The sequence below is a fragment of the Clarias gariepinus genome, chromosome 21 (genome assembly GCF_024256425.1).
Source record: "Clarias gariepinus isolate MV-2021 ecotype Netherlands chromosome 21, CGAR_prim_01v2, whole genome shotgun sequence".
Classification (NCBI taxonomy): Eukaryota; Metazoa; Chordata; class Actinopteri; order Siluriformes; family Clariidae; genus Clarias; species Clarias gariepinus.
Genome location: NC_071120.1, coordinates 11,586,881 through 11,611,813, shown reverse-complemented (window position 1 = coordinate 11,611,813; position 24,933 = coordinate 11,586,881). Strand labels below are relative to the sequence as shown.

The window sequence follows — 24,933 nt, the reverse complement described above, 5'->3', positions numbered from 1 at the left end:
GCCTACAGATTTCATTCAGTTTTGACAAAAGTGTAATGCATGTGTTTTAAAAAAGTATATATAATATAATATTTAAATGTGTATAATGTGTTAAGGGGTTTTTGTTTAATTATGGCAATAAAGTTTAAAGAAGTTGGAAACTGTCTAAATATATATGAATTCAGGAAATGTAACAACAGGCAATGTTATTTTGTATTGTAAAATAAAAAGAACAAAGAAAACAACTCAAAACCAGATTAAATTGCAGATAAAGTAATTGAATTTCACATGTTTAATTTGTTCTCTGTGAAGGAGTGCTAGTATTTTGATCATTTCAGAGCAAATAAAAACTGTCTGTCTTTATTTCTATCTGTCATTTGTAGGAATATTCATATATATTTGAATTGTAGATCCGGGTTCCTAGGTTTGCGCAGGTTTTTTTTTGGTTACCATATTGGGGCAGTCAAAAGTCAAGAGTTGACAGTCAATTAGGGTTAGAAAAATGCTGCAAGCCTGTGCTGCGTTTGGCTGTACAAAGAGAAGATCCTTTCAAAACAGCCATTGTTTAATAACTTTTCTCAAGGTCTCAAGGCAATTTCACTATAGTTTTCGTCAGTTTAACATCATTATAGATATTAGCCTAACTTGCATATCTTAAACCAGAGTACCTCTAGGAAACCCACCAAGCACAGGGAGAACATGCAAGCTCTACACATAAAGACCAAAGGTGGGAATTGACCACTTGTCCCTGGAGGTGCACGGTGACAGTGCTAACCACTAAGCTACCTTGCCGCAAATTGGTTGTTGTTGGCCTTCGACTACAAGGGGTCGCCACAGCAGACCATCAGGTCCACACAAGCTTGGCACAGGTTTTACGCTGGATGCCCTTCCCAACACAACCCTCCCAATTGGTAAAGCATTCAAATTATGTGATTAGGAAAAAATGTTAACTTTACATTTACTTTGATTTTTAATTATGGTAAGTGTGTGTTTGTGTTCATAAAAGAAATAACAGAGTAACCGAGTTTAACGTGGACACCGAATGTAATCAATTACAATCGAGTTGTTTACAAAGGAGTCTGCATCTGCGCAGTTCCTGACCTCTCCAACATGGCGGACGCGCACCCGCACAGGGGCGGAGAGGCTGCTCGTGATTGGCTAGAATGAAGTCATGAGACATAAACAGCTCTGTTTCCTCTTCCGCCTTATTCCCGTCACTGAGAGCTGCAGCTCGGCTTAAAGACTGCAGAGCTCACATGAGCGCTTCAAGTCGCTCTCAGCCTCACACCCGACACCTTCATCATGTCTGCTGCATCTGCTGTCTCCCTCCTCATCCTCACCTGCGCCCTGACAGCCGGTAAGACTGAGCATCTCTCTCTCTATGCGCATGGTTTGTTATTATGATGATCACTGACGCCTAAAAAACAAACAACCAGTTATAGTAATATCTGTCAAAAAAAAAAAAAAAAACGCATTCGTGGGTATCAGCGTAAAATAAAATCACAGCAAACATTCCACAAAAATACAACCGTAACTGATCGTCTTTAGTTTTTCTTCTTCTCTCTTGTTATTTATTTCCTCTGGACCCCTCCCTGTGCTTCTGCTGCACTAAACATTCAGCTTATAGATTTCTTAAACTGTTTTTATATACAGTCTGTTTGATGAGTGAAAATAATCATAAAAAATATATAGATAATAATAATAAAGGGTTTTATTATACTCTAATCCATCTTCTGTTCTTAGTTTTGGAGCCATCTCTGGTCTGGGGGGAAAATCAAGATCAGATTTCATACAAGATAAAATACATATGAATCCAGATCACTTTACTTTAATTCTATTCAGTTTTTATTATATATTACTTTTAACAAGGGTGATTGTTGCACAGCAGCTTTACAGAATCAAAAGAAATGTATGGAAATTAGTTTAAAAAGTGTGAGAAAATATGTTTAAATCAGATCACACTGTGGAAAGTGATTTTATGTAGTAACTACATACATGTTTACATGTTACGTATGTGTTTACAGATTGTCATTTTTACATAAAAATGATGCTTATGAATGTATGTATTTATGTTTTGTGAGTTTTATGTAAACCTGACATTTATCTATTTAAATGGATTAAAATAAACAACAGATTTCGTGAACAAAGGTTCTTTACAGAAAAACAAATTTAGGGTAAATATAATAAGAGAATGAATGTCATAATTTAATAAAATAAAAACTCAAATGTATAGATTTATAACTTTATCAGTTTAAACAAGCCAGAGGGTACAATGGCAAGGACAAAGTCCCTGAGAAGACACGAGGAAGAAACTTTGAGAGGAACTTTAAAAGGGAACCTGTCCTTATTTGGGTGATAAGTGGACATAAATAAATACCCTCGATATATGGTCGAATGTGTTTTTTTTATACACAGATTTGAATGCAGCCAGTTTGCGGTTTTGCATTCCAATATTCCACGATTCATTTCTATCTACTTTTATTTTTTGTTGTTAAATGACACCCGGAGAACTATTTCATTGATATAAAATCCATTCAAAACTGCTTACGGAAGTTTTCTTTCTTTACAGGACATGCAAGAATCATCAGGCCTTTCAGTCCACTTTTTAAAACCTCCAGTCTTTCAGTGGTAAGTGATTTTTGTTGTTTCAGCTCTCTTGTTAGTAACCCGAAGTGACAAAACATATAACTTTAAATAAGTAATAAATAAACCACTGTGTGTTGAATAAGGTATGGTATATAAGGCCAGGGGTAGCTCAGTGGTTAAGGCATTGGACTACGGTTCGGAAGATCCCAGGTTCAACCCCCACAACCACCAAGTTGCCACTGTTGGGCCCTTGAGCAAGGCTCTTAACCCTCAACTGCTCAGATGTGTAATGAGATAAAAAATGTAAGTCGCTCTGGATAAAAGCGTCTGCCAAATATGTAAATGTAGATAAAATGCCTTTTTCAACACCCAGATAAGTGTAAAAATTGGGATTAAAAGATTTATCTGTGTATTTTTTTATGTAATTTTATATTTAGTATAAAAGGATAAAGTAACTTTGTTATTACAATAAAAAGAACTGGTTATTATTGTGTTACATTGTACATCTAATCTTTTAGAAATAACCAGGAAAGGTTTCTGTTTAAAACAACTAATTCAGATTCCAGATAAATCTACGTATGTGTCAGTCAAATAGGGCAAAACTTAAAGACCTTATAAATACATAAATAGACTTACTTGTCTTGTTAATGCATGTGTAAGAATTCAAAACATATAGATTTTTCTCTGAGAAATAAAACTATAATGAAGACCTGAAACCTTGTTTGGCTTACATTGCTGTCACACTTCTACATTATTTCTGGACCTGAAAAAAGGTTGTGAAACCTTATTCTAACTATCACTGGTGTGTGGTGGTACACAAGTGTATTTCTGGTTTTTAATAACACACAGTACACGGTAGTAGCCTTTACAATTTGCAGATGCATTTACTCAGTAAAACACTACCTACATTATAATACTATACTGCAGTGATAAGGATAAAGTAAATATTGCACTTTTTTGGTATTTGTTACACTTGTGACAATAAATTACATGCAACTTCTTTATTATTGAAGATGACCTGTTACCATAGTAAAAATACCAGAGCAAATGGAGTTCAAACCTATACCCCATAGGTTTTGTGTAAATGTGTGGCATATGCTTAATCTAAAGCTTTGGGCTAGAAAGTGATTCTTTCACACTGTGTTTTATCATGAATGTTGTTGATGGTGGTGGTGGTTTGCTTGATGCAACAATGTCCAGACATTTCTTAACAGCAAAGAAACCAATATAGAGTCCAAAAATGATTATAATGAAAAACTTTATCTTAGGATTAAGATGGGCTTAGCACATCTCTGCCAGCTGCTCCCTTACCGAGTCGGCTGGTTATTAGAGCTATGTAACTATCAGGAAAGGGAATTACCAGGGACCACATTTCCCTGGTATTATCAATATATTAACAATATTATCACTATTTACAGTTAATTTAATTTATATATATATAAGTGGTTTTTTTTTTGGTTGCAATTCTAAGGAACTAAGCAATTAATTTGCTCCAGATGTTGTGCTGCCTGCACATGTATGAATAGTTTTGAGTGCGTCATCTATAGGATTGGAAAACAACTACAACATTTTACACCTTCAAAAACATTTAGTAATTGTTATCCACTAGAATGATGGCAAACAAAATGGGTGGCACATGAAAACTATAAATGAATGCACAGTTTATTAATTTCTTGATTGATGCACATAATAAAGTCATTGTATATTTGGGACCAAACTGATATTTAGCTCTCTTTGTAGACCAAAAACACGTGCTCTGATTGTACCAAGATCATGGAGCTGTTTTCAGATATGCTGTCCCATCCAGACACACAGGTGCGTACTGTGTGTGTATGTGTGTTTATGGTAATTGTACATGTAAGTAACCACTCTTGTATAGCCAATGTCATGTTTGCAGAAGTAAAACCATAATTGCCATTTCTGCTAGGTTTTAAGGAAGTGCAAGTATTGCAAGTAAAGACTTATGTTAAAAATAGAAATTACTTTTCACTTTTCACAGAAAATTATATATTTATTCAGGTTCTTTAAAGATTATTAAAAAATTACACAAACTTTCAGGAATAATAATCTTAGCCTTATTTGTAGCACCTGATCCAAGGGACTCTTGATGACTTTTGTCAACGTCTCCCCATTGAATCTGTTAACGACTGCATGAATTTCATGGAAAAGTATCTGCCAGTATTCATTCAAGGATTCATTACATTCACTGTAAGTCCATAAACCATTCCAAATGCTAATGCCAAATGCAACCAAATGTTAAAATTGTACTGGAAAAAAAAAAAATAATAATAATCTTATTTGCCCAGCAGGCACATAAAGAAGGAGAGATATGCATGGTGCTTGGACTCTGTGCGGTTCAGTCAGAACACAAAACTCCGGAGTTGCTTAATTTTGGTTTGCAGGAAGCTGAATTCATTCAGTTGCAGCCTTCGACAAGGACCAGTCATGAGGTATACAGCTGACTTTAAGAGTAACAATGTCTGTCTGTATGTGGGGGCTTCACATGTTCTCGCAATGGCTGCATGGTTTCATCCCACCCCCCCCAAAAACATGCCTGTAGGCCGATTGACTATGGGAAATTGCCTTGAAGTGTAAATGTTTTTTTCTTTTTTTTCTTTTTAAGAAGTGTGTGCATGCTGCTGTGCAGTAGACTGGCATCCCATACAGACCATATCACACTGTGTTTCCAAGATCTTTGTTCCCAAGTGAACTGTAGTACACTGCCTGGGCAAAAATAGGTTGCTGCTATAGAAAGGTCCAATAATTTTCCTGCATTCAATAAAGAAAATAACCCAGAAGCATTACATTTATGCATTTGGCAGACGCTCTCATCCAGAGCGACATACTTTTTTTTTTTTTTTTTTATCTCATTACACATCTGAGCAGTTGAGGGTTAAGGGCCCAACAGTGGCAACTTGGTGGTTGTGGGGTTTGAACCTGGGATCTTCCAAGCTCAGCCTTGTCCACTGAGCTACCCCTGGCCCGCATAGTGCAGAACTGTCAACTTTGTTGAAGAAAAGTGGCAGAAGAAAAATAAACTGACATTATAAATCACAGAGCATTTCCCCATGGACAATGAGAACTCACAGGATAGGACTGAACAGCAGTGTGGCCATAAAAAAGCATTAGTGAGACTCATCATAAAAAAAATGGCTTCCATTTGATAGGGAGCATAAGGATTGGATAAAAAGGGAAGTGCATAAAGTCATGCACCCATCATGTAGTGTGGCCAGTGAGGCAGTGTTATGATCTGGCCTTGCTTCCGTTGATCAATTCTTGGGTCAGTTATTTAATACATGTGCTTTGTTGTCCTTTGATCAAACTCTTTTTAAATCTCTTCCTGTAAATTTCTACTCCACAGTTACAAATCAGCCCCCAGTGCACTTTTTGCCTTTTCCTCATCAAAAAACTGGAAGACCTTTTGCCCAAAGAGAGAACCGAAGTGAGACTTCAGTAGCTCTTCTTTAAAAACAAATTAAATTAGTACCTTAAAAATTGCAATGAAAATGTTAAAATATAAGAACTGTTTTAGGAGAGTGTGGTGAACCTTCTGGAGAAAATCTGCGACCACTTGCCTGATCACTACAAAGAGCAGTGCAACAATTTCCTGGAAAAGTACGGCAAGCAGATCATTGACTTCCTGCTCACTTCTGCAACTCCGCACACAATATGCACACTGCTGCACTTGTGCTTCGGCCAGGACACTCCTGCTCTGGGTAATTCTTAAAAAAAATACTGAAGTAACATTACATGATCAAAACTAATACACACCCTGAATAAAGATATTATTTACTATGCAGTGTTATCTGGGGGACAAATAGGAAAATGTATTCCTATTCTACTTCCCAGTGTATCCTCATAACTATAATAGCCTATTTATTTACCCCAGAGCAAAAACCCCCAGTGATCTTTTTGTAAAGAACACTACCAACAAAGCTGCATGTCTTCATTCACAATAAAAATCTGTCTCGTTGTTATATGTCTAGACCTGATTAAATCAGAACTTGTTTTTTGCAGTGCTAAGTTTAACTATAAACAAATAAAAATTATGTGTGAGGTTTCATTTAAAAGATCACAGTTTTCCAGTTTGCTGTTGTATAAAGAAATAAAACATAAACAAATCAACACCTCAGGTAGTTCCTCACCTGGAAAAAAGAGGGGTAATATTTTGATTTTGTTTTTCCATTAGTGTATGCACATAAAATTTCTACTTAATTGACAACCAACTTATGTATTATTTAATTACATATCTTTGAGTCCTTCATAATATTTGTCCCATAATAACACTTATAATTTATGCCTTGTATGGTTACACTCGCGTGTGCATTTGTTCTGCTTTGTTTCAGTGCCTTCTCTGCCATCAGACTGTAAAACCTGCAGAACTCTGATGATCCTGACTCAGATTCACCTGGGCCACAATAGCAGTGAGACTCAGATGATGTCTATGCTCTGGAGGACATGCCACCTTCACCCAAATGCTCTTCCAGGGGTAACAGTCCTGATAATGGCATTTCAGCTCTGTAAAATGAACATCTTGTTGAACGTCATGATTGTTAAATTAAGGGAATATTGATGATCAACTTTTTCTCTGTGTTGTCTTAGTGTGAGCTGTTTATCCAGGGTCATGTCACAGCACTAGTGAACATTCTGAGCAAAAATGAAGAAGCTGTAAACGCATGCCAGGTAATTTACCAAAAAAGCAATAACTGCATTTTCAGTTTTATATCTTCTCTAATAACAGCAGTGAGCGTGTACATAAACCGTACACTTGGAGAACAATTCTTAAGGGTTCTCAGCTTGGTACAGGGCTCCACTGTGAACTATATTTGATACAAACATTTACGGGTTTAGTGTTTCCCAGGAGAGGGACATGCTAAAGAACCATAATAAATGAGATAATTGATATTTAATAACTTTTCACAAACTTGTTTTTATACCTCAGTTATGCCTTTTGTAATATAAAAGAAAAATTTGTTTTTGGTAAGGCTTCATTTCATCTTAATATTTCCTTCTCTACTTTATTAGAAGATCTTCTGTGTGGGACAAGAATAACATGGTGGACCTTCAAACAAAGAACCTGTAAACATTTGTTCCTCAATTTGCTATCTTGCCTTTTACAATATTAAACTCAATAAGGCTAAAGTAATTGTTAGCCAGACAAGATAAAAGTTCTTTTTTCATACACATGTAATCAATCATGTATGTATGTAATGAAAACAATCATGTAGAAAAACATTTATTACAAAAAAATTGTGATAAATTGCTTTTTTTTTTTATAAATCTTGATTACACAATTGACAAGGCAATCTTTTGCTTTATTTGAGAATAATCCTACTGCTTTAAAAAATGCGGTTTATTTTCTTTTTCTTTCTTTATGCTTACACATCTGTACGAAGTTGTCAGCTTTGGCCACATTCACTGACATATGGCTTTTCATCATCATAATGTAATTTTAAATACAGAAATTTAAGCCATATTTGAGATTAACACAGTATGTTGCTCTTGAAGAATCGGTTTCTTTAGATTAAAACAAATCTACTGCAAATTTTTGTGGTCCAAAAACACGTGTTATTTCTCCAAAAAGGACAAAAGTAAAAAAGTGATTGTATTATATGTAAAAATATCTAATATAAATATAGACCCTCCCCTGTGCAGCTACATTTTGTCCTACTGCTTGTTCTCCTCTTATGTGTGAATCACCAGTAGTTTAATTTGTGTATATTGAGGAACAAAACCCCCCAAGTAGGCTGTTAGGGGTGGTGACTTTTCTTTGGTGTGGAGAAACTATTTGTGGCCGGTATTTATTTGCATAATCTGGTGAACTTGTTGGAGGATTTACCTTAAAATGTATATGCTACACCTTAGACAAAGCGTTTTCTCCTCATATTGCCTTCTTGACCAGAATGGAAATTATAGCAATAGACTTTATGTATATTATTAAAATGTTTAATCAACAAATTTAACAAACCTGCACCACACTTACACAGAAATAAAATTGAATTGGGGGCAAGAATTAATATTTATGTTACTGAAGAGTGAAGTGAAAACATGGTCCAGTTCTGGTTTGCCATCGTGTCTTTAAAAGTCTATGATCAAGCTCCTGTGTGGCTTTTTCCATCATCATCTACATCCTGTCTCTTCCAGATCTGAAATTCAGCAAAATTTACACTACAGTAAGTTTTAAATTTATCAAGCTTTATCGACTGTTTCCAATATACTTTTAATAACACTGACCTGTATGTAGGCTTCTGATAGTGTGATCATCTGAGGCAGGATATCAGTTACCTGCAGGTCTTGGAGCTCGTACCACTTCCCTGTGCCCTGAGAGTGTTCAAAGTTTAAATTTTAGACAAACCACAACAATATTTAAAAAGTACATAATCAAATCAAATTTTTAAATCCATATTTATTTATTTTTATCCACATTTATTTATTAAAAATCAATTATTATTATTATTAAAAAAAATAATCAACATTTATTTTTACATACATACGAGCCAAACTTGACTGGATGTGGTTTCTAAGCACTCACGTGATGTAAGACGTGAATCCTGTATGATCCCTCTGATGGCTTCCCATCGTGCACAATGTTGGCTACCAAGTCATAGGTTGTGTTCTTCTCAGTAGCCTGGGCCTCTTCTGTTAGATACTCACGCAGGTCGACGTTACTAACAAACATTTACGTAAAAATACAGTAATCAAATAATAGGCAACTATAATAAAAGTTTGACTCAGAGGTATAAATGGCAAAAAGTTTTCACCCCTCAAATTCAGAATCTTAAACAATTAAAAACCTCAAACATGTCCATAAACATCAGAAAACAGCTCACGTGATGGGGAAATTGACAATCGTGGGATTCTTTTCAACGAAAAAGTTATTCTTGGTGAATCGCTTGATGTAGAAGATAAGGTATGGAGGAAGTCTGGTTAACTGGAACCTTTTTAGGAAGTTTTCTTTGTAAGTTTTGTACTCCTGTGAAAGAGAATAAAATGACAACCATAAAATAATAGCATATGGAACATGTATTCTGTATGTATTGTACTGTACTGTATCTCTTCTAATGGACTCATTGTAAAGAAAATTAAAGGATGGTTTTGGCAAAACATCAAAGGAACTATGCAACAAGACCATGAATGGGACACATTGGGTGACTGGGGGTATACTTTTCATGTATATTGTTTAATTGAGTCATTTTTGGCTGACAGGCATGGAACCTAAAATAGGTTTTCTGTTGTAGTTCATCCACCTGAAGAGATGCAAGGTTTAAAGTATGTACATGACATGCTTTTCTGCTCACCACCTTGGTAAAGAGTAATTAGTAAGAGATCACAGGAGAATGGCCAGATGGTTTTAACCTGCCAGCCATAAAATGTATAAAATTATATAAAATGTTTTAATTTACAGAATCGTCGCTCATTCAGTGTTTATTGTTTTTCTCACTACTGTGTAAACTTTAGAAATACTATTCAAATACTCAAAACAGCACATCTGGTGCCAAAAACCATGCTTCAGATAAAGTCACAGAGAACACACCTTTTGCCCCTCTGTTCTGATGATTGAACAATAACTGAAACTATTAAACATTATCAGCATGATTTTATTTACTGTGATGCTGCAGTAAGATTGGATGATTGACCCCAATGTGCAGGCAAAATATACTCGCTGAATGTAACAGTAGGCTACTTTTATGTCAAATGTATGGTTCAGCAAGCAGCGTCATAATTACCTTTAACAGTATGTCACTATTTTATGACATACTGGGAGCGCATCACAGGTGTGAATGCAAGAGTAGGGAAAACGGACGGTACTTCAGGCCTAGCTCATGGCCTCAACTCCGAATTGGACGCAGAGCATATTTAGCAATAGCGCATACGGCAGGCAGAAATAAAGGGGCTATTGAAACATTGAAGCAGCTTGAGGAGTGGCAGAGAGTTGACCGCACACTCCATTCGCAGGGAATGGTAGCATGCAGGTACCTGCTAGTGCATTTAATAGAATTTTATAGCTGGTACCTTTTCAGTGATGCCATTGAACTTTGCCAGAATGTTGAAGAGCGGAACCTGAGGGATGATCAGCTGCTCTTTCTCATCTTTGTACAGTGGGGCTGTGGGTAGGTCAAGGGTAAGGTACAGAAAGCTGGACTCCAGCATCTCCTCTTGATAATCCTCCTTCTGCAGCAGCGCCTCTTTCTCCTCGGCAGGCTGTAATGGAAAGAAACAGTAAACAGTAGTGTTTATTAAACTGTAAGTCTCAATTTTGCCTTGTACACCAGGGGTTTTATTAATTAGATACAGTATGAGTGCAAAAAAAAAATAATTTGGAAACAGCATTTTCTCTCTAGTGATGAAATTCTAAGAAAATACCCAATCTGACCGATATAAAATCCATGTGCAAATCAAGCACCGCTCCGTCAATGGTACTCGCAAAAAAATAAAAAATAAAGATGTTTATTAGTACTAGTCTGGAAGAAATGGGATGGGGGAGTGCAGAAAGCAAACAGCAAGTGAGCAAGGGGAAAGGGTTCCTCATTGTCCCTTGCTATCAGAAGAGAGAGGATCCATAAACATAGTAAATGCAGGTTAAAAAATAATAATAATAACATAAACCTAACCTGCGGGATGATGAACATGCACACCATCTGACAACTTTATCGCAAATCCTACACACCACTTCAGACGTTTCTCGTGGCTGTACTCTTTCATTCGGTCTAAAGCCAAAGTATTGCCAGATAGGTGAATTTGCACCTTTTTTACCAAGTTTGTCGACGCCATTATAATGACACAGATCACTGTGCCTATTTATGCCAGAATCCCACAGAAAAAGTGACTGACAGGTGGTAATTCGTGTGTAACTTATTTTTATTTATTTATGGTTTGGTTATGGGTAAAACAAAGGCCAGATGGGCCAGGTAGTGGAAAAGGTAGGCTACAATTAATTAATTCGTTATGAATTAATTATTTAACAACAACCATGCCATCGTCCATCGCGATGTTTCACATTAGACATTGTACAATGCCAAATTGGTCGGCACCGCCCAACCCCACTATGATGTAGTGAGCAGTCACAGTTATGTAGCGTTCTGTAGACCTTGATGTCCACCTGTTTGTGGTGATCACAATAGACGATGCATCTGATAAGTCTGCAGGAATTTTGTTTTGATCCTGTTTGTATAGTTCAGCTACGATCTTCATGCTAAAGTGGTTATGTCATAGCATGGCTCAAGCACTTTCAACATGTTTTTCAATCCTTTGTTTTCCACAACAGAGTATGGCCAGAGATAAACATCCCAATAGATTTGGTAATCGATTTAGCCAGCTCTGATACTGGTGCAAAGGGCTGCTTAAATGCAGTGGTGAGCAGCTGTTGCTGTGGTTGTTGAGGTTTGCATTCTGACAGCACACCAGGGTGATGTCACTTCAGACGCGTGGTTCTGCTCAATGTATTGATGCTTTCATACGTCTCTCTCGTACCACAGTGCCCACACACTGTAACCGTTTTGTCCACCACTCTACTTCCATCATCATTATATTTTACTGGGAAGCCAATCATACATGTGATTAGCAAATTATAATAGTGACAAAAGTCAATCTACTGCATGACTGAGAAACTATTTATGTGTTACTCACCAAATCAGGATGAGGAAGTTTCTTTGAGAAGATACGCATGGTCCCCTGGAAGACTTTTGTGACAATAGCTGGAAAGTTGAAAAAAGGAGCAACATATTGAATAGAACATACCAAAATTTAAACACAGCAAAAATTAGAACACTGCTCCCCCTCCACTTCCAAAATCTCAAAGGAATGTTTCCCGCACCTTGTTGTATATATGCCATGTAGAAGAAGTTTTAAAACAAGAAAAAAAAAGGGGGGGGGGGGAATAGCAACCCAGTAATAGCATGGTGAACCTAATGTAGTGGTACATCTGTACATCTCTTTTACATAAAAAACATTATCCTGTAACATACTGAGATGGCAGATTTACAGAGCATTATTGATTACATTAATAAGTCTTTGAAACAAAAAGCCATACTGAAACTCACATGGTTTTTTCTTGGTTCCACCCAGAGCTCCATGCAGTGCATTTAGGAACCAAGAAAGAAAGTCCACAGCATCCCCTGCAGGACAAAAAGAGAATAACAGCTAGCTATTAACCTAACTTTCTATCTCTCATTTCTCATTTGAATAGAAATAAACTATAATCACTCTGTGTTTAGTACCTTGTTTGGTGATCTGAAAGGTCTTCTTACTGCAAAGCACTACAGCCTGCAGCATTTCATGTGGTGAGACATGGGCCTTAAAGTTGCGCGGGTTCCAGAGCTTACGCATTAGCTCACCAAACCGCTGCACCAGCAAGAACATGATGTCGCCAGGAGGCCGACGAATCCCACGATAGTTCTCCTCTTCCAAGAAGTAATTACGAAGTGGGGGCACGTTGCACAGAGCCTTTAGGAAATTAATGAGGCAAAGAAATTTACTGCATTTGCTATAGATACAGATTTGTGTAAATGTTCACAAAACCAGAGCAAATGCTTATACTATGAAGACGTTACATTCAAAAAGCACTGAAAAGCTTGCTTTACTCTTAATGCTGTCAGAACTATAATTAAAACATTAATCTATATGAAAACTGTATAAATGCAACGCAGAGCCGAGTAGCCCTCAGTGTCCATTTATTATAGTCCATATATCTCAGGTTTTGAGGAGAGATTGTGAATATATCGGTAGAAGGATGCTGAGGTTGGAACTGCCAGGCAGGAGGTCTAGAGGAAGACCAAAGAGGAGATTTATGGATGCAGTGAGAGAGGACATGAAGTTAGTTGGTGTGAGAGAAGAGGATGCAGAGGATAGGGTTAGATGGAGGCAAATGATTCGCTGTGGCGACCCCTGAAAGGGAACAGCCGAAAGACAAAGAAGAAGATATATCTCAGGTTTTATTTTTACCTTGGGAAAAAAAATCTCATCTTTCTTTGTTTTTGAAACTTTTCCCCAATTTTCAAAAACAAAAGCTAAACCAAACCCTATTTGTATAGGATGAGAATTACATGGAAATATGGAGTAATTTTTGTATCTGAAGGTGTCGTCTCATTCTCATTTCTGTATTTTAAGGTGCCATCTCAGAAATCAGTCTGGATTTTGGTGTTTTCCTTCCTCTTCCCTGGTCTCCTTTCTTCATATACTGCGATCGCATTAAGGGAAGAAATCTCTCGTCTCTTTAGCCCCGTGGTTCTCAAAGTGTGGGGCGCGCCCCACTAGTGGGGAATACAGACATGACAGGTGGGGCGAAATGAACGGGAGGGAATTAGTGGAAAATAATAGGAAAGTACCTATTCTAATTCATGCTTTACTTTATTGACAATAACGATCGGACACTCAAACTAAACAATCACAGGCAAAAAAAAATGGATCATTAATACAAGTACATTAAAATAACATCAGAGAAAAAGTGGAACCATAGTGATAATAAATAGTGCAACAATAACGGTTTAATGTCGGCATGTTAATTGCAGAGGAACAATATATAAGAAAACATTTGGTATTATATATGTAATTTCATTTATTTTAGTGTGTGCGCTGATGTTTCTGTATTTTTGTTAAAAATTTATATTTTTTAGGCAGTACTATTCTGGCATTTCTAGTTTCCAGTGTGGCAAAAAAATTGCTTTTTGATCCTTCAGGCGCTGAACAGAAGGGAAGATCAATATCGTTCTACGCTTTTTGTTGGTGTGCGGCATTTTGCGATAATCCCTAAATCATTCGTTGCGCTGTAGAGAATAATGGTGTTTATGTTTTTAAACATGTATTATTTAAGGCGAATGTAGCTTAAAGACAATGTAAAGAGGAAATATATGTGGTTATCTTATTTGCGGGTTTATTTACGCAGCTATTGAATTCGGAGATGCAAATATAAAACTAACTTTACTGCGGACACAAACCGTGTCAGTAGCGTACTGTACATAGTGGGCATAATAATGTCAATGGATACATTTGTTACATGGACCACAAAAAAAAGCAGGTGATTCAGCACCATCAGCCTAATCAACCAAAAAGCCAGCCAAAAGGAAAACATGATGAAGCCTACTTGTATGTTGCGCTTGGATTCATGGTGGGGATGGTGGGGGCAGAGAAGAGACTCGTGTGCGTTTTGTGTCTTAAACCGCTGGCAGCAGACAGCATGAGACCCAACAAAGTAGGAAGACACTTAGAGACTACACACCCCAGTCACGTTAATAAGCCACTCGACTTCTTTGAAAGTAAGCTCTAGATAAGTGACAAACTAAGCCTGTTATAACAATTGCACATGTATTTTATCTGTTTTGAACTTGGTGTTATTTGATCTTATTGGTTTAGAAATTGATATTTCAATAAATAGACTTGGCCGATTTCGTTATCATTTTGTTAACAAGTGGGGCTTGAAAATTCGCCCACCCCCTTAAGTGGGAAATGACAGAAAATGTTTGAGAACCACTGCTCTAGCCTATTCAGATAAGGCTGATGAAGTCAAATTCATACCTGTAGAACTACGTTGGCATAGTCATTGGCCTTGATGTTGTTGAGGCCCACAATACCAGGCAGGTAGGTTGTGCCATCGTACGCCCTGTACAGTTTCCCCTGCTTTTCTAAATTAGCAATGTGCTGTTTGGTGAAAGTTGGCTTCAGCACATACTGCAGAAAGAAAAGGTTTGTTAAGACTTCAAAACACACTCAGATAAGATTTAAAGTAATCTACCACTGAAGGGAGAGTTGACTGGGTTAAGATATGAATTATTACAGGCAAATGGGGCCGGTAATTAAGTGCCTTACAGAGTAAAACAGCGTAAAGTTCTTTATAGTCCCAAGATAGCTGTCTATTGCAAAGTTCCTGATTACTCACAGTGATGTCCTCAAGAGATGAGTCAATGATCTCATAGTTATCCGGGAGACAGTAGAATTTAAGGGTGTGAAGATTCAAGAAGACATGATGTGTAAATTGAACACTGTGTGTGTAGGCATGAGACTTTAACCCTCTCCCTGAAACACATTAGCACAAAGCATCATTTCATTAGTAGATAATCCCTGGAAATTATAAACTTGTACCTCAAAACTTTGGAGACTATAATTCTCACAGTGAACATTTTTTTTCAAGACACTTAGTCTAGTCTGTCTACCCTGAGGATTTCATCCTCATGTCGTCTCAGTGAGTATTGCTTTAGTCAGCATTGCCTAGGAGTTGCTCATACAATACCTAAACTTACAATGTTTTAGGAAAGCTGCTTTGTGATACGGTTTGTATTAACATTAATATTTTCATTAGTTAAGCTCACAAGCTCCCACACCTGGGGTTCTAGCTTTCTTATGTGGTCCAGACCCACTGCAGAATATTAATAAGTGCATGAATACTTCTGCAGATAGACCTGCATTGCTTTGGTCTTCTAACCTCTCTACTGGTGTACATTTATCATGAAACAATAATTGCACTGAGAATAACCCTTAACGCTGCCTTTTTTTAATAATGGCATATAAGTTCTTACCTTGAAAATATTTTCCACAAATAAGACAGGCATAGACGTTAATGTGTGAGAGAGAGATTGAGCACAGTTTCTCAAAGTCAAAGTCCAAGACACTTCTAAAAACAGAAAATAGGAAAAGGTATTTGTATGAACATTGCATGTATGAAGGTATGTATTATAAGTATATTCATACTTGATTATAATGATTAAACATTTTATACTCAAACCTGTTGATCGTGTCAAGGTAGGGACAGTGTCTGCTTCTTTTGTCTTCAGTGTCATGAGATCTGGGAACTTTCACTCGCACCTCTGACAATCACAACACACAAATACAGCGGTTAGTAAAGCGACGGTGTGCTGCACTGATCATCGCTTAAAAGCAGCAACACTTAAGAGTAACACTGTTAGAGAAATCTAGCTTAGACACTGAACTTGGACTTCCAGAATGCAATGCAGCTGACTGAGGGTTCTGGTACAGCAGTGTGAGTTTTCAGATTACTAAAATTCTAAACCAATTTAGGAATAATTCACTTCTACCACACAGGATATTGTGCTGCCTGCCAATATGTGAAGAGTTTAGTGTGCCACCTGCAGGCTTATAAGTTATTTTCACAATTTTACCACCTCAAACGCTAATAGATATTAATAAAAAACAAGATTAGGAAAGGAAGCATTAGTGATCTTTTAAGGAAGGCTGAACCGACAAATTGGCTTTAAGCTGCCAGAAAGCTGAGGGAGAATAAAACCTACTGATTTCCAACAACCGTTAAACAACAAAGAAGAAGAAAAAAGTAACCAATTAAAAATCAATTTTACAATTGAACGATTTAGGAGTTAGTACAAAATTATGATTAGAATGTGTGTAAATAAAGTTAGAATTATGATGCGAGTCAATTTACCCTAATCTCTAGTGAGTAATTGAGAAGTGGTGAAGAGGTTGTCTTCCACAGAAAGAACTTACACAACACATTCACGTTACTAGAGAGTGTATGAGTATTGATGTACAAATATCTGCAAGTTTATTTCCTGGAAGTCCTGCTGAGGAAAACCTTCTTTGATCAGTTTCTTACAGCATGATTTTATGTTGAGATATAAAATCATACATTAACTAAATCAAATTTGTCACATTTTAGAGACAGCTGAGTGTCTGACGTTAGTCTTCAGCTCTTGAGCCTAAACATTCAATTTCAAATCTAAACATGAAGAAAAATTTATCAATTTAGTTACTAATTTCTAGAAAGTGAAAAAAGGCTGTTTAAAAAATAGCAGTGTCCGCATTTCTCTTTACAAACTCAAACATTAACTGTATAAATTTAAAAATGATTTAAAAATGTAGCTTTTTTGTTTGATCTAAACTATTATTTAGTTGTATAACCGCTGTTTCTGAGAACTTCTTCTTATCTGTGTTGCATCGAGTGAACAGGTATTCAAGTCCAGTCAATTATTTGCCACGTAGAAACATAATTTCTACTAAAAACAGTGATTGATTTGGGTACTGATATGGGACTGATATAATTTTGAACGCAACTGTATATGGTGAGTATGATTTTTTAATTTAATTAATTACATTAACTTAATATCAATGTGTTATTGTTTCTGGACATTACACCATGACAGCGTTTTGTGAACCTGGACGATGCTTTTATTAAATTGGCAAAACAAAAATACTTCTATTACCAAGTTACTACGACTTGTAGTAATCACTCACTCACTCACTCATCTCCTATACCGATTTATATCTCTGAATTCAGGGTCGCAGGGGGCCTGGAGCCTATCCCAGGAGACTTAGGGCACGAGGCGGGGTACACCCTGGACATGATGCCAATCCATCGCAGGGCACACACACACACATACACACACTCACACGCTAATTGTAGTAGTAATAACAACAATAATAATAACACCATATCATACACTGTACAATATTATATAATAATAAAATACTCCAAGTATTTTTTTTGCATGTTTATGACGCAGTACTGTTTTTTTTTTTTTATAAAAGATAATTATCAGATGTAGTTTATGTATACTATAAACTAGCCACAGCTATAACCTAAATAGGCTGCATGCTGGTTACTTAGCATGCTAGCCACATTTACTTGCATGGAAAAATGAAAATGGCCTACATAGGAATAAAAAACCTGCGTATATTACCTTCCTCTTCTTCATTATCGATATCCCTCTCCCGTTTAATGTTCGCCATTGCGTTTCGTTTGTTTTTAAGACCAAATAAACACTACAAACTGAGAACACTGAATTAGCGCCGCCGGATTTTTCCACCCATATTTCGACAAGCCTGCCTTCTGTGCTGCACAGGTTTAGTATCCAGTAGTTTCCGGTTTTCACAGGATTGGCTTAGCTGAGAAAACCAATCTCACCGTCCAATTGATACGCGGACAGAGGAAACGTCTTGACCAATCCTGGCACAGGAGGCGGGATATTTTCTTAATACGGGTGTGGATTAAACGTCAGTACTGCGTTCACTTCGAATGCGCTAGAATTTCCCGGTTACCCCAGATAGACAAAAAAAAAAAGATGGACGATAGTACACTTACCCTGAATTCTATAACGTAAATCAATTTGTTAATATTTGTTAAGTTTTGACTAGTAAAGTTATATCGTTGCTTAAAATTTTTATTCACTTTATATTAATATATTAAGGTCCAAGAAGTCATATTTAATGAAGAGAGATATTTTCTTATTGCTTTGTCTTTGCCCCTGTGAAAAAAAACTCCGAGTGAGTTTTTCTCTGGTCAACACATTTAACCCCAGTGCTCTGGAGTGTTTTGCCCAGTCTGTTTCTTTTTGTTTGACGTTTTAGGATATGGAAGTTTTGCAGAATCCCGATGGCGAAACTCATAAATATAAGCCAGGGGGGCGTTTGGACATGAATCACGGTTTTCTCCACCATATCCGGAGAAACCAGATAGCCAGGTAACTGATGAGTTAGTAATATTTACTAAACGAGAAGGTAGCTATCTGGCTAACATTAGCATTATTAATGGGGTACATCAGACTTTTGGATTTATAACTTTCTCACTGCAGTACCTGAGACAAATACAAAGTGCGGACAGGAGTCGTTTAACCTAATTCAATAAGCATTACCCAACGTAATTAATCCGTGATCGTGCTTTTGACCATTCTCTAATCAGTGTGTGCGTGTGTTTGAAGGGATGATTATGACCGGGAAGTGAAACAGGCCAAAGAGCAGCAGAAGCGCAGACACACAGCGGCCCCGCGGCGACCCCGCAGACCGGATCGGGAGGTGTACCATCCCCGCCACCGCAGTAACAGCCTCACTTACTACCACTCCATAGTAGAGAGACTTTCAGCGCTCACTTTACTGTCTGCTGCTGTGTGGGTCACTTTGTAGGTGCAAAGTTACTGACTGGATCTCTACCTTCTCCTGTGTGTCAGAGGAAATGGAGCAGTGTAGAACCACTGACCAGATTTATCTGTGTTACAGATCATCCTCACACTGATACTGAATGTTTAAACACCCATCTACACTGCCTGGTCAAAAAAAAGTTGCACACACTAAGATTTCATTCAGTCACCTTTAGCTTTGATTAAAGCACACAATGGAGTGTGTGTATATAATATGAATGCAGTTCATGTGTGAAAATGATTTCACTCTCAGGGAAGAAAATCCAAAGATCCAAAGTCCATATATAATTTTTATATAATTTAAGCCTTTTTTTTCTGATTTCTTTTTTTTTCATACAAAATAATAGTTCAGCAATGGACCTCCAGCGTATAATAATGCATATGCATGTATAATAATAACAGTTCTTAACCACATTCCACAGTTTTCTTCTTTAGTTAATGCAGGCGAATAATTTGACCCTTCTGAAACCTTCTGAAAAGTGCCTTTTTTTGGCCCTGCAGTGTATGTTAGTTCAATAATCAGTCCACAAAAAACAGATGCCACTATAACCTTTGAAGGTTTTTAGCACATTTTTCTCATGTGCTGTACTCTACCAGTCAAAAGTTTGGTCACACCTCTAATTCCATGGTCATGCTGATTTTTTTTCTTTCTACATTGTTGATGTCCAAAGTATGCCAGAATCTCCTTTCAACAGTTGATATTGATATGTGTCTGCTACTTATGCTCTGTGAAGTCTTTATAATGACTCTACTCTGAGGTGCTGTAAATGAAATTAAAATTCTTATATATATATAAATAACAAAACAAAAATCATTGAATTAAAGGTGTGTCCAAACCTCTGACTTGTACTGTACATTCACAACCTCTGATTAAATTTTTCAATCTGCATATCGATCACAATAGGAGACTGCTACGATCATTGGATTGGTGGACCTAAAGTAGCAAAAGTTAATAAAATAATGAAGCTTTCTCTCCTCTTATCATATAGACTGATTTATAGTTAAGCAGTAAAAGGTAACTTTTACCACCAGTCAGTTGAACTTCAGCATGGAATTTTATCTGAACTGACCTTCACACTCCTGAAATGTGTCAGTTTCTGACCTAAGCATGGCTACAGATTAAATATTTGAAGTTGCTAAATTGTTTTGAGAAATCCTGGTAAAGTTGGGGGTTAACAGACCTGCTGTCAGTGCTGTGCTGAGACTGATCCACCTACAAAGTCCACTTATATAATCTGCTTACAGTGTCTAGTATAAGCGTGCTGATGTGTTGACCAGTGCAAACAAACCTGGTAGAAGAAACATTTTTTTTCCCCACATAGGGGTCAGATTGGACCATGTTCAATGATTACTTCCAGAGTAGTTGTAGTTCTTTACCGTGTTATGTCTATCACAGAAAGACATTGTTGCTCATTGGTGTTAAAAGTTAAAATCAATAAATTGTCTGTGTGAATGCTGTACTGCAGGTGGCTCAGAGGCTGGGGCTGGTGGTGAGGTAGAGGAGTGGAATGAGAGCGGCTCAAGCACAGAGCAGGAAAACACTGGCACTGAACTCTTCTGGCTCGACTACCAGGCTGACAGCGGGATCGTAACGTCCTTCCTCGTCTATAAGGCAAGTATTTGTAGTATTAAAGGATATGCTCCGCCTATCCAATATCACCCAAACGAGGATAGGGATAGAACCCTTTTGAGTTCTCTTTGGGAGTTTTTTCTTGCAACTTTCGCCCCCATTTGCTTATCAAGGACAAATTGATAATTATAATTTATATTTTTTCCTTACATTTTTCTAATTATTTAAAAATCATTTAATTGATCTGTACCGTGCACTATGAGAAGGAGGGATGGAGAAAAAAACTTTAAACAGAAGGATTGTCCAGTATGGTTATGTACTAATGCAGATAGCACACGTGAATAAGAGCACTTCTCTTTGGATACTAATAATTGACTTAAAAAGTGAGACAAAATCAGCAAATACAAAACAAAAAGTGAGATGCTTGCCATCACTCTATTTTCTATATTTATAAAATGTTTTAAAATAGGACAAATACAGAGAAGTATTTATAATATCGGACATAAGTGTATAAATAGTATAAAGTACTTCAGTGCATTAGGTATTAGGTAATAAAGTAACAACAACAGTCAGCTTTTATTTTAAGATATGACGGTCAGCTGTTCTGGAATAGTTCTTGCAAGAACAGCATTGTCAAGTGCATTTGCAAAAGTCTTCAAGCCCCATGATGAAACTGGCTCGCAAGAAGATTTTCCCAGGGATGCAAGACCAAAACTTACTTCTGCTGCAAAGAAGTTGTTCATTTAGAGTTATCAGCCTCAGAAATCACAGATTAACAACCAGCACCTCAAATTAGAGCTGTAATGAAGGCTTAACAGATGAGTAAAATTAAGTAGCAGACACATCTCAATATTAATAATCCTTTAAAATTTTTTAAAAAACTTAAATATACAGTCGTGGCCAAAAGTTTTGAGAATTACATAAATATTGGAAATTGGAAAAGTTGCTGCTTAAGTTTTTATAATAGCAATTTGCATATACTCCAGAATGTCATGAAGAGTGATCAGATGAATTGCATAGTCCTTCTTTGCCATGAAAATTAACTTAATCCCAAAAAAAACCTTTCCACTGCATTTCATTGCTGTCAGTAAAGGACCTGCTGAGATCATTTCAGTAATCGTCTTGTTAACTCAGGTAAGAATGTTGACGAACACAAGGCTGGAGATCATTATGTCAGGCTGATTGGGTTAGAATGGCAGACTTGACATGTGAAAAGGAGGGTGATGCTTAAAATCATTGTTCTTCCATTGTTAACCATGGTGACCTGCAAAGAAATGCGTGCAGCCATCATTGCATTGCATAAAAATGGCTTTACAGGCAAGGATATTGTGGCTACTTTGCACCTAAATTAACAATTTATAGCATCATCAAAAACTTCCAGGAAAGAGGTTCAATTCTTGTTAAGAAGGCTTCAGGGCGTCCAAGAAAGTCCAGCAAGTGCCAGGATCGTCCCCTAAAGAGGATTCAGCTGCGGGATCGGAGTGCGACCAGTGCAGAGCTTGCTCAGGAATGGTAGCAGGCAGGTGTGAGCGCATCTGCACGCACAGTGAGGCGAAGACTTTTGGAAGATGGCCTGGTCTCAAGAAGGGCAGCAAAGAAGCCACTTCTCTCCAAAAAACACATCAGGGACAGATTGATCTTCTGTAGAAAGTATGGTGAATAGACTGCTGAGGACTGGGGCAAAGTCATATTCTCCGATGAAGTCTCTTTCTGATTGTTTGGGGCATCTGGAAAAAGGCTTGTCCGGAGAAGAAAAGGTGAGCGCCACCATCAGTCCTGTGTCATGCCAACAGTAAAGCATCCCGAGACCATTCATGTGTGGGGTCACAATTTTGCCCAAAAACACAGCCATGAAAACAGAATGGTACCAAAACACCCTCCAACAGCAACTTCTTCCAACAATCCAACAACAGTCTGGTAAAGAACAATGCATTTTCCAGCACGATGGAGCACCGTGCCATAAGGAAAAAGTGATAACTAAGTGGCCCGGGCCAGGCCTGGAAACTCCCCAGATCTTAATCCGATCGAGAACTTGTGGTCAATCCTCAAGAGGCGTGTCATTCTCAAAACTTTTGGCCACGACTGTAAACCCCAAAAGAACTGAGTTCCTTTTCTATTGGTCAACTGAATCTGCTTCATGTAAAAAGGAATACTGTGGAAATGTTTTGATTCCCCGAATGAATATTTCCCCAAGCAAAAATCTATTTAAATTGAAGCATAATCCCAGGAGAAACAGGTGCAGATGATGACAGATGATCAGACTGATGATTAGTATGCTGGTGATGCTGAATGCTGAGTGGTTGGAACAGATGAGAGGAAAAATGCGGTGGCTGCTGAAGCATATATCACAAATTTTAAAAGTGTACCTTTTGATGCTTTGCAGTAAAACATTTGTTCCAATTTGTTTAAATTGAATCCACATAATTTAATAGAATAGAAAGAAATATAGTTCATGCTTTTTGCAAAAACCCTTTAGTTCTAGTGAAAGCAAACTGTAATGCTACAGCATACAGAGACATTCTCTACAAATGTTTGCTTTCAACTTTGTGGCATCAGAACCACATGGCTAAACCAGTAAATCAGTAATCTTTATCATGTTATGTAACTTTTTTTTTTTTTTTTTGCTGATTTTCTCAGGAGGATGAGCCAGAAAGTGTAGTAGAACGGGTGGAGCAGAAGAATGTTCTGGACACAGCTATGAGGGCGGTGCTGTTGGCACGAATCAGCCGAGAAATGGATAAGCGGCGAGACAAGCGCTGAGGTTTAAAGGAAAATGGATGATGGATGGCCTTCTGCAACAATAACGACTTGTAATGTGTGATACACATGTGATACACACAGTAATACATAACTGAGGCTGCCCCAAACTGATAAGAACTACTGGAGCACTAAGAAAGCAATTCATGCAGATGTTCTCTGTACACAGATATAAAGAGAAGGAGGGACGTTTCACACTTGAAATAAGCACCACTTTCCTCAATATAGGAATATCTGGTGGTGGAATGTACACACGCCGAAAAACAAGAAGCAGAGTGAACAGCATTAAAGCTCTAAGTGGTCAGAGTGATCCGAGCTCATCCTGTTACATCTGGAGTTCTATCTTATGCAGTGACTGCACATCATTTCACATTAAATGAATCATTTCACATTGCGGATTTATTATAAAACTTTTATGCAGTCTTATGATGTTTAGCTCAGGATTAGAAACAAACAATTTCAGAAACTAAACAGTTATAGTTTTTCAATTTTAGTAGTTTTGCAGAGTAGACCACAAATCCCATCATGTTTCAGGAAGAGGTGTCCCTGTACAGGTGGTGTTAAGAGGTTATTTCAGCATTTTTCATACACATGTGTCTTATTAATGTTTATTTATGATGATCATGTTGTGTTTGTGAAAAAATTGTCTTATTGATTTATAGCATTGAACTGTGTGAATTTTTTTTATTTTAACTATTCATCATCGTTTTGTTATAGAAAGAGATTTTTATTTTTGTAACCATGTCCTCTGTGCTTAAACATATAAAGCATGCTAAAGAATCAAGTTGTTATTTTAGTGTGTGGGTGGTTGTATGTGTACAGGCTGAAGATTTTGCCCTTCTAGTGGTTTCTATACTTAAGGATATACTTTAGGTTTTAATGTAGATTAAATCACGAAGTCGGCGGCACGGCGGCTTAGTGGTTGGCACTGTTTCCTTGCACCTCCAGGTCCTGGGTTCAATTCCCACCTTAGGTCTGTTACATGGAGTTTGCATGTTCTCCCTGTGCTTGGTGGGTTTTTCTTACGGGCACTCCGGTTTTCTCCCACTGTTCAAAGACTTGCAGATTAGAGTAATTGGCTTTTCCAAATTGCCCATAGATTGTCCTCTGGAGAAGGAAATGGTACTCCAGTGGACAAAATCTAGAAAGGTCTGGCGGGCCTTGTCA

At 37.3% G+C, this 24,933-nt stretch overlaps 3 protein-coding genes across 5 annotated transcripts; 2 read left to right on the top strand and 1 right to left on the bottom strand.

Moving 5' to 3' along the window:
- Positions 1–1,180: 1,180 nt before the first annotated feature.
- sftpbb (surfactant protein Bb) lies at positions 1,181–7,841 on the top strand. Of its 3 annotated transcripts, none has more exons than XM_053481107.1 (10): positions 1,181–1,336; positions 2,549–2,607; positions 4,306–4,380; positions 4,651–4,773; positions 4,875–5,015; positions 5,927–6,007; positions 6,098–6,281; positions 6,912–7,054; positions 7,168–7,248; positions 7,591–7,841. In XM_053481107.1, exons 1-10 carry the CDS (start codon positions 1,282–1,284, stop codon positions 7,615–7,617), a joined length of 969 nt encoding a protein of 322 aa, XP_053337082.1. In that variant the 5' UTR covers positions 1,181–1,281; the 3' UTR covers positions 7,618–7,841. The 3 variants fall into 3 exon arrangements, with proteins under 3 accessions (XP_053337082.1, XP_053337083.1, XP_053337081.1); XM_053481108.1 differs by having other exon boundaries at positions 4,872–5,015; positions 7,594–7,841; XM_053481106.1 differs by having other exon boundaries at positions 4,872–5,015.
- A 127-nt stretch (positions 7,842–7,968) lies between these two features.
- On the bottom strand, positions 7,969–18,362 carry usp39 (ubiquitin specific peptidase 39). The gene is made up of 13 exons (XM_053481105.1): positions 18,207–18,362; positions 16,280–16,361; positions 16,074–16,168; positions 15,437–15,573; positions 15,076–15,228; positions 12,783–13,008; positions 12,606–12,680; positions 12,193–12,260; positions 10,579–10,767; positions 9,396–9,538; positions 9,098–9,233; positions 8,800–8,886; positions 7,969–8,711 (listed from the first exon to the last, which is right to left on the bottom strand). The coding sequence occupies exons 1-13, from the start codon at positions 18,253–18,255 to the stop codon at positions 8,658–8,660; spliced, it is 1,494 nt and encodes a 497-aa protein (XP_053337080.1). The 5' UTR covers positions 18,256–18,362; the 3' UTR covers positions 7,969–8,657.
- A 465-nt stretch (positions 18,363–18,827) lies between these two features.
- On the top strand, positions 18,828–24,557 carry c21h2orf68 (chromosome 21 C2orf68 homolog). Its single transcript, XM_053480428.1, has 4 exons — positions 18,828–18,986; positions 19,224–19,339; positions 20,906–21,051; positions 23,647–24,557. The coding sequence occupies exons 1-4, from the start codon at positions 18,877–18,879 to the stop codon at positions 23,767–23,769; spliced, it is 495 nt and encodes a 164-aa protein (XP_053336403.1). The 5' UTR covers positions 18,828–18,876; the 3' UTR covers positions 23,770–24,557.
- Positions 24,558–24,933: the final 376 nt, after the last annotated feature.